Consider the following 12,942-nt stretch of genomic DNA (forward strand, 5'->3'; position numbering starts at 1 on the left):
GGCCCACTGTCCCAGATCTGGTCGATGGCTGAGGTCCCACGGAAAGCTCAGATACTTTAGATGCTCCGTGTCTCTTCTTACCCTGTAACTCCTTAGATCCCTTAGACAGAGACTGGGAAGAGTCCAGATTTCTCCATCCTCCAGTCTCTTCCCACCTTTGTTTCCAGCAGGAGGTGCTGATGGAGTTGGTAGGTCCGCGTGCGTGTGTCTGCAGGTAGGTCGGTCCCTGCCCTTCCAGAAGGAGTTGAGAGCACATTAAATCATTTTAGAAACCGTTCTGTTTCTTTTGCTTCATCGCTGCTGTATATGTTGAGGATCCACTGTGTGCCGGGCCCGGTGCTGTATTCTTTAAACAATTAGGATGCGGTCCCGGGCTGTTATGCACCCCATCCTTCTCTCCCTAGTACCTGGGAATGGAAGTGTATTTCTAGGTGGGGCCTTTAAAGAGGTAATGATGGCAAAGTGAGGTCCGGTGAGCCCAAGTGTAGGAGGATTGGTGTCTTCACAAGAGATCTGAATGCAGACACACCCAGAGATAGCAGAGGAACGTGGCCATCAGCAGTCTCGGTGAGAAGCCTCCGAAGAAACCAGATCTTGTAGCCTGTTGACTCCAGAAACGGTGAGAAAGTAAGTTTCTGTTTAAGTCACTCAGTCTGGTGCTCTGTTACGGTGGCCCTCGAAGACAAAGCAATGTGCGAGAAGCACATTAGCCCGAATCCTGTCAACAGCCATAAAAGAAAATTCGAACACGGGTCTGCCTGGCTCCTTAGCCTGTGCTTTTTGGACAAATTATTCTAGTAAGTTGCGTTAATATTTTTAAAAATTGCGCGGACTGTGATCCAGCATAAGAACCAAGTGTTTAAATTTGAATTCTGTGTATTTGAAAGTTTATCTGTCTTGGCTTTGTTCAGCTAGCCCATTGTAATGTGTAAGAACGTCTTTCTTGTGTTCGGTAAAAATATTAAGTGGTAACGTGATTCACATTTTATCTACTTGCTGAGTCCTGTCCGCCTAGATCAGGGTGAGTCGGTTTTAGTCGCTTCCTTTTTGCTCTCCTAACAATGATAATCATAACAGGTGTACTTGAACCAAGAGGCAAATGTCAGATGCTTTGTTAATTGCTTTATTTAATGCTTAAAACCCTAGGAGACTTGTAAACGGTGCAAATTTAGGTTCAGCGAAGTGTAGATTGTTGGAGGCCTGGGTGGCGGTCTACACATGGTACGGATGAGCCTTGAACAGCACACACATACTGTTGAGACCAGTATATGCGGATTTTTTTTTTTTTTTTATGTTGATGTTTGAGTGCACGTGAGTTGGGGAGGGGCAGAGAGAGAGAGGGAGACACAGAATCTGAAGCAGGCTCCAGGCTGTCAGCACAGAGCCTGATGCTGGGCTCTAACTCATGAACTAACTGTGAAATCATGACCCGAGCCGAAGTCTGATGCTTAAGCACGTGAGCCACCCAGGGGCCCCTATGCAGATTTTTAAAGTAAGTCACTTGAGGGGTGCCTGGGAGGTTGTCGGTTGAGCGTCGGACTCTTGATTTCAGCTCAGGTCATGATCTCACAGTTCATGGACTCAAGCCCCACATGTCAGGATCTGTGCAGACAGCGTGGCTCCTGCTTGGGATTCTCTGTCTCCCTCAAGATAAATACACTTAAAAAAAAAAAAATATATATATATATATATATATGTGTGTGTGTGTGTGTGTGTATAAGTATATATAAATATATATATGTAAGTGTATATATATATGAAATATGTAAGTATATATAGGACACTTTTTGAGATGTGTGACATCTGTTAGCCATCTGGATATCTTCTTTGGAAAAAGGTCTATTCATGTCTTCTGCCCGTTTGATTAGTTCTTTATAGAGTTTGGATACTATCCCTTTATTGGGTCTGTCTTTTGCAAACATCTTCTAACACTTAGTAGGTCGTCTTTTAGTTTTGTTGATTGTTTCCTTCACTGGGCAGAAGGTCTTTGTCTTGATGAGGTCCCAATAGTTGACGTTTGCTTTTGTTTCCCTGCCTTTGGAGACACGTCTAGTAAGAAGTTGCTACAGCTGATGTCAAAGAGGTTGCTGCCTGTGTTCTCTAGGATTTTGGTGGTTTCTTGTCTCACATTTAGGCCTTTCAACCATTTTGAATTTATTTTTGTATATGGTGTAAGGAAGTGGTACAGGGGGTGCCAGGGTGGCTCAGTTAAGTGTCCGCCTTTGGTTAATGTCATGTTCTCACAGCTCGGTTCCAGCCTGGAGCCTGCTTCGAATTCTGTGTCTTCCTCTCTCTGCCCCTCCCCCACTCACGTTCTGTCTCTCTCAGAAACAAACATTAAAAAAAAAGAGGTGGTACGGTTTCATTCTCCTGCATGTCAACCATCCGGTTTTCCCGTCACTTTTTGTTGAAGAGACTTTTTTCCATTGTGTATTCTTTTCTGCTTTGCCGAAGATGAGCTGACCATATAGGTGTGGGTCCATTTCTGGGTTTTGTAGTCTGTCAATGTCATTGATTTTTGTCTACTGTTGGCTATCAAGGATTAAGTAGGATTAGAGTATGCTGAATTGGAGAACAGAGGTATTTTCCAGGCAGAGGGAGAAATATGAAGAAAGACAAAAATGGATGAGGCATTTTTGGAAAAAGAAAGTGAATATTGAGACGAGAAACAAGGCTGGACAGGCAGGATGGGTACCAGGTTTAAGAGGACTACAGATTATGGGTTTTGCCAGCATTAATTCTGCCAATCCATGAACACAGGATACCTTTCTGTTTATGTTTTCCGTGTCTTTCCCCAGTGTCTTGTAGTCTTCAGTGTAGAAATCTTTGTGTTTTTTGATTAAATTTAATCGCAGGTACTTTGTTTTTGGTGTTATAAATATGGGATCATCTTTATTTTTCAGACGCTTTGTTGTCAGTATGTAGAAGTACTGCTTTTTGAGCATTGGTTTCTTATCTCGCAACTGTGTCCGTTAGCCCTAACCGGTTTTGGTGGATCTTTAGGGTTTTCTGTTTATGAGAACATTGTGTGCAAATAAAGACTATTGTACTTACTCTTTTCCAATTCTGATGCCTTTTCTTGCTTTTTAACTGCTCTGGCTCGAACTTCTCATCTTGTGTGCAAATAGTGATTACCCCGTCTTCTTTTTCTTTTTTGTTTACTTATTTTTGAGAGAGAGGGTGAGCAGGGAAAGGGCAGGGAGAGAGGGAGACACAGATTCCAAAACAGGCTCCAGGCTCTGAGCTGTCAGCACAGAGTCTGAAAGGGGGCTTGACCTCATGAACTGCGAGATCATGACCTGAGCTGAAGTCGGAGGCTTAACTGGCTAAGCCGCCCAGGTGCCCCACCCCTGTCTTCCTTGTGACCCTGATAATAGCCTGTACGCTGTCCACGTATGATAGCGGAAGGACATTCCTTCCAGATCTAATTTGTTTCATCGTGAACAGATGTTGAATTTTGTCAGATGCTTTTGTCTAAGAAAACCAAACCTGTATGATCGCAGTCCATCATTGTGGTGTATCATGTTGGTTACGTGCATGTGTCAGAAAAGCCTTGCATCCCAGGGATAAATCACAGGTGTCCCGGCAAATGATCCTTTAAATAGGCCGAATTCTCTTTGCTAGTTTTGAAGATTTTCGCATCTATATTCATCAGGGACTCTGCCTTTGGGGTCAGGGTAATGCTGGCTTTTTAAAATGTGTTTGTGGGGGGCACCCGGCTTGCTCAGGCAGAACACGTGACTCTTGATCTCGGGGTTGTGAGTTCACGCCCCATGTTGGGCATGGAGATTACTTTAAAAAATGAGTTCGTGGGGGCCTGGGTGGCTCAGTCGGTGAAGCATCCGACTTCGGCTCAGGTCATGATCTCACGGTTTGTGGGTTCGAGCCCCGCGTCGGGCTCTGTGCTGCCAGATCAGAGCCTGGAGCCTGCTTGGGATTCTGTTTCCCTCTCTCTCTGCCCCTCCCCCTTGCATGCTTTCTCAAAAATAAAGGTAAAAAAAAATAAAAAAAAATGAGTTTGTGAGTGTTCCCTCCTCTATTTTTTTGGAAGAGTTTGGGAAGGATTAGCATTATTTCTTCTTTGGTAAAATTTACCAGTGAAGCCACCTGGTCCCAGCTGTTGTTCATGGGGAGATTTTTGCCTGGTGATTCAGTCTTGGTAGGATGTACGTTTCTTATGTTTTTCTTGCTTTTAGAGCTCAGCTCCTCTGTCTGGGCAGGGACAGACCAGGCTTCCCGGACTGCTGACGGTCTTCTGTTGAGGATCCGAGTCGGGCAGAACTGCACCAGTCTGCTGCTTCTGCACGCGAGCAGGGATGCCTGTGAACTTGGGCATCGCAGGTAGGATGCCGTCCGACCTCTACAGACCAAAGTGGTACCACAAGACCTCCCTTCTTTTTTTCTTTAGTGTTTATTTTTGAGAGAGAATCCCAAGCAGGCTCTGCACCAAGAGCCCAACACGGGGCTCAACCTCACAAACCGTGAGATCGTGACCCAAACTGAAAATCAAGAGTCGGATGCTCAAGTGACTGAACCACGCAGGCCCCCCCAAGCTCTCCTGTGACAGGTTCCAAGTGGTCGAGACCACAATGGGGGGTCTCGTAGGTGCAGGGGAGACCCCTCAGTGTATTGCTGGACTGTATATTGGGGGCAGTCATTTTTTGATTTCTAACACAAATATACCTGTTTTTATAATTCTACCCAACTGCATAAAGCAGGGGCATGAAAGGAGAATCCGGAGCAGTCCTTTGCAGAGGTTGGTGGTTGGTGGTCCTACGAATTCCCCAGGTGGGATCGTTAACACATTGAATCAGGATGTCTGGGTGTGGGTAAGAATTTGCGCTCGTAACAGCCTTCTCAGCCAAACACACTTAAATAGTGTCTTTATTTGGGGCTTTCATTTCTCTTAAGTTTGTGGAAATGAAAGAAAACCACACACACAAACCTCTTAGATGAAGACAAAGTTTTATTCTAAAAATAGATCTCAGTAACAATGAAATACCAAAAGCTGGTCATTATAAGAAAAAGAAAAAAAGAGGTAAAAAATTTGCTTTAAATTTTCCTCCTCAAAAATACAAAATTCTCACTGTACTATATTGCGAACTCTCATTTATCTGTACGCAAATTAACTTTATCCAAAGACATTTAAAGTCACAGATTGGATTCTAATGTATCTTCAAGTAAATACATTCTCTGAGAATGCAATGAAATATTTAAACATAATTGGGATATAAATTTATGCTCAGGGAAATCATGTTACCACTTCCCTCTATTTTTGCAGATAACCAAAAAAAGTGACTGCACCCAAGTACTGGTATTTGAAGGTAGCAGAGAGAAAACATTAACTACATTATTTGTATCTTTAAAGGCATATAATGACCTGTAGTACTTAAAAAAAGTGGTTTCACATCTTCAAAGTGCTAGAGAAGTATCCGGGAAGACAAAGTTCGACCTCAAGTACTGAAGGATGCAGAAGACAAAAGGAGGAAAAGGTAAAAGGCCCCCATCACTGTATCCATCAAAGTGGTTTAAAGACCAGGTAGGCAAGTTACCCAATCAGCCCACCTCTCTGTCCTCACCACACTACCCATGGTCACCACCTCAGTTGGCTGCACAGTGACTAGGAAGGATTGTCCTGTATCAAAATTCTTGACATTCTCTGAAGGCCAAAAGCTGGTCCCAGAAGGGCCATCCTCTTCAGCGTAGACGCACTGTCATCAGGACAGCTTAGCTTGTTGGCAGAAAGTGGTGGTACTTTACTTTGCGTAGTCATTTAGTATGACTGAAACAGCTTTTTTTCTTGTCAAAACTTGACCGTGAGTTTTGACTGCTGTAACGTAAACTCGAAAACTGAACACCCAAACATAAGTTGACTAATACTGGTGTCCCGACAATACGGTGCTTTTTCTGTTAACCTAATACAGCCTAAAGAGTAAGAGAAGTTTCTGGTCTTAAAAATTGCTTAAGGATTTGTATTTGGAATAAAGGTTTTTTAGTATATCCCCAAATCAGATAAAATCAACAGTGCACAAAAATACAGCATCTTCCTGTAGGTCAGTAGCCTGAGGGGTGCCCTCCGATCCCTGGATCGATCCACACAGCCTTCTAGAACTCTAGAGAAATCCCACAGGGGCTTATGTTAGTATGTTTACACTACATTAAACCATCCTACAACTCAACCTACAGTTAACTGGTGCGTATGAAACAGCGCAGTTTCCAGCAGTGGCAACACTCACGGTAGGAAGGTACGCGGACGAGATCGTGAACACGCTGCTACGACGTGCAGACATGAGAGAGGGAAAAGACAGACTACGTGCCACAGAAGCTGTAAGGATGACACAGCTCTAACAGGGCTCAGCCACACGTTCTCGTGCTGGGGGCGGGGTGGTGCATTTTATTTCTCACCCAAGCGTGAAGCTTTAAAACTAAAGTTATGTCGGAGACCTGATTTACTCGGAATTTCTGCGGTGTGGCTTTAGAGCAGAGCCGGCTCTGGGGAGCAGTGAAGGTCTGTGTCGTCGTCAGTACGTGCCGTCACAGTGAGTTACTCCCCCGGCGTGACCAAGACCACAAGAAGGAGAACGGCACTGGTCTGTGTGTTTTTAGAAGTGACTGTAACCACTGAAAATGCTCATTTAACAACCGAAACCAAACTCTATCTTCAGTAATCCTGAGGCATCTTTACAGGCGTATAACGTACAATGTACTATATAAACATGATCTGCGTATACGGTTTCCAAGGAGAATCCTCCAAATTCATCGGTAGGGCTGTATTGATCTTCCCATTGGTGCCCGGAGTCCCTTAAATGATGGCATCGTGTTCATCGCTGTAATCAAAAGGTAAAATTGTTTTGTATTGGTGCCAGAGCTGTTTCGGTTCCTATTTTTACATAACTTCAAAGGTGCAGAATGAAAATTGTCATTTACGTGAAATTTGTTCAAGTGTCCAGGGTACCATGGGCCGTAAGGGTTCCCATAGTGACCCTCGAATGTCTGCTCTGCCCCTTGTGGCTTCTCGGCCGATAGCCACAGAAATCTAAAACAGGCACCCTCCTTCCTTGACCATCCCGTGTGTCGGGTGCCACATACCTCCTTTTCATCCTCCCGGAAACCCTACTTACGTACTGACTTCCTTTATTCGTTTTTGCAGAGGACCTGAAGCCAAGCAAGCACGTGGGAAGGAAGGCCCCAGAAGGGCCGCTCCTGCACCAAACCCCACCCCTGCACGCTTCCGTCACCGCGGGTAACCTTTTCATGCTCACTGCTGCAACTGCTACGTGGGGAACGTCTCCAGTTTTGAGCGGGACAGACAAATCGAGCGTTCTGTAAGAACTCGAACTTCAGAGCAGCTCTTGGCTTCTACATGTGCCGTCACGTAGCACTAAGAAAAAGGCGCTGTGGTCCGTGGACGGTAAGGTGCACCCTAACTTCGGAGACGTGCCGCAGAGGGAGAACAAAACGAAAGCAGCGCGGACTTTCACTCGAGTCCGTGAGGTACTTTCTCTGGGGCTCTGTCAACAGACTCCAGGCACAGCCCCTCCCAGGCAGCGGTGCACGGCTGTGTATGTAAAGACTGGCTCCTACTAGCTACAGCCACATGCTGTGTGCTTAAGGCAATTTAAAACGAAAACACGGTTCGCTTCACTACTTGTGGCCTCATTTACGTCAATAAACACTGATGCTATAACAGGGTGAGTGGCATTTCATGTGCTATGATCAAGACGTACCTTCTGTTTAACTGGTGAAATTTATCAAGCACACATGATAAATATTTCTAGAAACACAGAATCTGGCAAAACACCTCGATGCTCTGAAAGCAGGTTTGCTAAACCAGGTTGAACTGGTTAAACAGCTCCCGACGTGAAAGTTGGTGTGGGACACACGTGTATGACGAGTTAAAAAATTGGGAAAAGTTGCCCTTCCGTGGTATTTACAGTACATTAAGAATCAAAAGAACGAATTGGCTCTTGTATTCTAGTAAGAGCGAAAAAACCCCAAAAGGGACTTAAACCCTCCAAACAATGTAAGACCCACACAGTTATGGAAAGGGTCAACGTGGTAAGAGCTCTTAACTCACTTGATGCAATGACTTAGAAAATGAGACCGTGAAGAAATTCTTTAAAACCAGGTTTCTACCAAGGATGTTCCCTTAGTGCTACTGACGAGCACCAGCCACGCCCTCCTGGTACGGTTACAGGGGTGTGAAGAGGGAGAACGTCAGGAAGCGGGACATTTGTACCAGCACGTGCATCCATTTTTTGTTTGCAAGTACAATTCATAGATCTGTGGCCCCCTTTCGGTGTTTTGTCACGATCGTGAAAGAAACACAGAAATCCTCTCAAAACTCACATGGTTCTGTACCGAATGCCTCTTCGTGAATAGTACGTTTTGCATCCGAAGTACAGAATCGACAGGACTCCCAGGGTTAATACGATGCCACCGAGAAAGCTGCCAATATCAAATTTCGATCCTGGGTTTTCTTTAGAATTGATAGTTGCTGTGACTAGGAGAAAAGAAAAGTAAGCTTTAGTGGTGTTTAAAAACCATTACAAAAAGCTGCCACTCGAATTTCTATCCAAGGAAGCAGAGCCAGGGGAGGAGCTCCCCAGCCCGCCTCCTGCCCGGCGGCCCCGGGGCCCCTCCAGCAGTGGCAGCGCTTCCCCCCGCCCCTCCCCCACCTGAGGGTGTTTGTGCTGGGGGACCACAGCCTCGGGCAGCACCCTCTGGGGCTGTTTCCTTATTCCCTTGTCCCGGGAAGAATCGGCGCCTTAACCAGGGTGTCTGGAGCGCCCGTCTGAACGAGGGCGTCTAACGGAAGTTCTCCGTTCGATAAATGGACTGTTGTATCACATCGAGGGCCCTGGTGACATTACAGAGGATTTCAGAACACAAACTGCAGGAATAAGGCTTTAGGGTAGAAAAGACAGAAATCTGCGGCGGACACCCCCGCCAGAACAGAGCCACGCGAGTGCGGCATCTGACACCGGCTCTGAGCACGGAAGGGGCTCGGCTCCCACACGTACTTGTCACGGGTGAAGGCACAGAGGTGGCCGAACGGTTGTGGGCCGTGCTCGCGGTGGACGGCGTCTGGGACGCGCTGTGGGAGACGTGCGTGGCGGAGGTCGTATTCGGGGAGGCCCCCTGTGTTGTGAATCCGGGTGCTGCTGTGGGCGTCGAGGTGCTGACAGTGTGTGTCCTGAGGACTTGGGGCAGGGCGGGCGTGAGGGCTTTCGTCGCGTTGGGGGGTGCACCCGTGTGGCTGGAGGTCACCGTGGTGGCGTTGCCTGCGAGAATGAGACACGTGAACATGACACAGGGCCCTCATCTCTGGGAAGGGAGTTGACGGGAGGACGGAGACGGCGCGGGTGGTGGGGGGCCGGGAGTGTGCACCCCATGCCACGTGGCCGGCCGGTGAGCCTGTCAGGGGTGACGCCCCCCCCCCGCCCCCGGGGCGTGGCCGTCGGGACAACCTCCCACGGCCGGAGGCTCCAGACACCCCTCAATCCCGGAGGCCCCCGTTCGCGCCTGGGGCGGAGGCCTTCACGGGGACGATTCGGACCCGTGCGCACCGAGCACGTACCCCGGGTCCCCGCCCCGGCAGCGCCAGCTCACCCCACGCGCACGCTGCCGGGGACAGAGACATTCCGTCCTCTCTCCGCCCCTTCGCACGGCCGCGCTGATCTCCGCCTGTTCCCTGTCCTCGGGCTCGCCCGCGGCGCTGCCGTCCCACGGGGCCCGTCTCCGCCTCTCAGCCGGCACTCGCACGCTCCTCCCCGGGGAGAGCGACTCAGGCCGGGGGTGTCGCGCTCCGTCACTGCCGGAGGGGACTGCCGCCGACAGGAACACCCTTGCCTCCAGTCCGCTGGACTTTTTCTTCGCAGACTTCCGGACACGCCAGGCTCGCGTGTCTACCGGCTTCCCGGTACCTCCCCCGGGGCGCGGGTCCCTACTGTGCGCTCTCGTCCGCGCCGTGTGACCCCATTTTTTTAACAAGGCCCCAGGAACACTGCTGTGCTACGTAGACCGGTGAACCAGTAAATTCTCATGATTCCGAGCGGAGGACACAAGTGGCAAGAACCTGAGCTACTGTGGGTGCTCCGTGCTCAGACGACACGCTTCGGGACGGACACGCTCCCTTTTGTTCTAAACCGGTGCGTGCTATCGCGGTGGAGTCGACACGGGGAAGAGCTGGCGTTTCTATCGCATTTTCAGCCCGGCACGATCTGTGCGCAGTCCACCAGGAGGCGCGGTGCGACCCGCGCTCCTGCCCCGCCCCTGCCCCGAGACCTGGCCCCTCGCTGCGCCAGGTCACCCGAGCAAAGACGGAGCCGCGACGGCTTAGTCTTCCCAAGCGAGAAAATCCAACCGTGTTCAAGAAACGAGCAGCTGAACATTTCTACAAATGGACACGACAGGCCCCTAGGCTTTTTGACTGTCCTGATGCCCACGAGCGTCACCGTGATCCCAGGAGGCCGGCGAGGAGCTCCCGTCCAGTGACACTACGCCCTCGTGCGCCCATGTGCACTCGCGGGTCTTCCGGCCCCCGAGGGACAGAAGCTGTGCGGGTGTGGGTGGCACCCGGGGCAGGACAGGGGCTCGCAGGGCCCAGGGCTCCGGGCACGGAGCAAGTCCCGGGACGCGGCACACTGCACGGAGCACGCACTCTTACCGCGTTCCCAAGTTGCCGAAAACAAATCTTCGAGGTCGTCATCACAAGGCAAAACCCCGTGACTGCGCTCGGTGCCAGAGCTCGGACTTCCTGTGGGGATGGCGCTGCAAAAACGCACAGCTGTTGGCGCACAGCCGGGACCGGATCTCATTAAAAGTGCCGAAACAAGACGCCGTCGAGGCACAAACGGTCGTCACGGGAGGGTGCGTGTGTCCGTCCGCTCGTCCCTCTGCTCAGGAAGGAGCAGACGAGAACGCCACCCCAGCTTCAGACCAAGCAGGAGAGCCTTCGGGGGAGCAGCCCCTGGACTTGTGGGGACACAGAGATTGAGTGACTCTGGCCTGACGAGGGCCCGGTCCCGGCGGGAAAGCTTAGAGAGCGGAGCCGGGTGTATACTGTTCACACTGACAGCAAAGGCGGTATTTCCCACGACCCTGGTCTGGCCCCCACCCCTGCCCCATGCAGCCCCCAGACCCTGCACAGTGTACACAGCTCGCTGCCCCCCACCCCCCACCCGGCTGCACCTGCCCCACGTCACTGCCTTGTGGCAACACTCCGCAGAGGGAGGAGGGTGACCGGCAGGGAGGACACAGGACCTGGGCCACGGGTGTGTGGAGTCCGAGTCGGGAGGAGTCGGGCCCCAGCCGGGGGAGGCCCAGGAGTCCACCTCGGCCCGAAGCAGGCATCCCGGCCTCCTAGCCCACCAGCGTCCAGTCCTGCGATGTGAGGACGACCAGAGCACAGCAGCCGTCGATGTCCCCTCCCCACCGCCAGCCCCGATGCTGCCGTGGCCCAGCCTGGCAGAGGGGGTTAAGCCCTAGGTTCGGATGACCACGGCTTCATCAGCTTAGGATTATTCTGGAAGGCAGAGGCACCCGAGCTCCAAGTCAGCGCTCAATGGATACAGCTGTGGGGGAAGGGCGTGTTCGACTCATGCCGGCTGCTGCTCCGTGGGGCGTGCCCAGCTCAAAGGGACACCCTCACCCTAGGACCGCGGGATGTCCCACACACCGGCACACAGGATCCTTATGTGGGATCGAATCACAATGAGGTCACTGGGAGGGATCTCATAAAAGGAGATTCACCCTCTTGCCTCTAGAAAACACGGTGCCACACAAGGGTCTACGAGAGGCAACAGAGATAATTTAGGTTGAGCAAGTAGCACAGTGCCTGTGACAGAGGGAACATCTGTGAGTCATTATTCCTTTTATTTTCGTTTTGAGAGAGAGAGAGAGCAGGGGAGGGAGGGGCAGAGGGAGAGGAAGACAGAGAATCCCAAGCAGGCTCCTCGCTGACAGCACAAAGTTCCACGCGGGGCTTGAACTCACAACTAGATCATGACCTGAGCCGAAATCAAGAGTCAGACGCTTGACTGAGCTCCCCCTCCCCCAGTTGCACCAACTTTTACCCTTTTTTGAGCATGAGCTTCATGAGCTGTATGTATTTCCTGCACCGAGCTGCACCGTCACATCCCCTGTCCCCAGGGTCACCACCAACGCCATCTGAACGTCATCCTATCAAAGAGGGTGCCGGGGTTCTTCAGTTCATCGAGACAATTGCCCAGGACAATAATGTGAAACCAGGCCAGTGTCCAGGACCACTGACAACGGACACCGCGTCCACCGTCTGGATTTACTTGGCTGTCTCCTTACGGCTCTGCTCAAGCCACTTCCCTCACTCCTGCAGCCTTGGGTCCAAGGGTATAGCTAGGTGCCATGTTTTCCCTTTAACCTAACAATTTCAAGGTTGAGGGTGACCATGTGTTTTCATCAGGGCATCAAATACACACTTAAAGTGCAGTGGAAAATACACATGAAGACTTTACAATCACATTTAGTTTTAAATGGGACACTAGTGCCTTTTCACTTCGTGTCTCTGAGTGGAGCTCACCCAAAGACAAGGACTGAAAGTGAAGGGACGGGAAACGGTATTCCGTGCAAATGGAAACTAGAAGAAAGCTGGGGTAACCACACTTAAATCAGATAAAACAGACTTTATTATTATTATTTTTTTTAATTTTAAGTAGCCTCCCTATCCAATGTGGGGCTTGAATTTACAACTCTGAGATTAAGAGTCACATGCCCTACACACTAAGCCACTCGGGTGCCCCCAAAATGGACTTTAAAACAAACAATGTAATAAGACAAAAAAGGGCACTGAATAAAGATGTCAGTTCAACAAGAGAATAAGATATTTGTGTGTATTTAATGTACCCAACATAGAGAAGTGAAATGTATAAAGCGGCCATTAATAGACCAAAAGGGAGTAAGAAA

General features: G+C 49.9%; 1 protein-coding gene and 1 long non-coding RNA gene across 2 annotated transcripts in view; one reads left to right on the forward strand and one right to left on the reverse strand.

Moving 5' to 3' along the window:
• Window positions 1-4,036: 4,036 nt before the first annotated feature.
• The window catches only part of LOC121020799 (uncharacterized), a 30,181-nt gene continuing 21,275 nt past the window's right edge, over window positions 4,037-12,942 (forward strand). Inside the window, exon 1 of the long non-coding RNA XR_005786289.1 lies at window positions 4,037-5,932. This is a non-coding gene — a long non-coding RNA (uncharacterized LOC121020799). The remainder of the gene's footprint in view (window positions 5,933-12,942) is intronic.
• TMEM123 (transmembrane protein 123) overlaps window positions 5,942-12,942 on the reverse strand; it is a 56,240-nt gene continuing 49,239 nt past the window's right edge. Inside the window, exons 3-6 of the mRNA XM_040460816.1 lie at window positions 9,024-9,284; window positions 8,350-8,503; window positions 6,723-6,827; window positions 5,942-6,686 (exon numbers count right to left, since the gene is read on the reverse strand). Of these exons, the coding sequence (XP_040316750.1) occupies window positions 6,803-6,827; window positions 8,350-8,503; window positions 9,024-9,284 (440 nt within the window). The 3' untranslated portion in view covers window positions 5,942-6,686; window positions 6,723-6,802. The remainder of the gene's footprint in view (window positions 6,687-6,722; window positions 6,828-8,349; window positions 8,504-9,023; window positions 9,285-12,942) is intronic.

The sequence above is a fragment of the Herpailurus yagouaroundi genome, unplaced genomic scaffold, assembly GCF_014898765.1.
Source record: "Herpailurus yagouaroundi ecotype Mexico unplaced genomic scaffold, PumYag 251, whole genome shotgun sequence".
Lineage (NCBI taxonomy): Eukaryota > Metazoa > Chordata > Mammalia > Carnivora > Felidae > Herpailurus > Herpailurus yagouaroundi.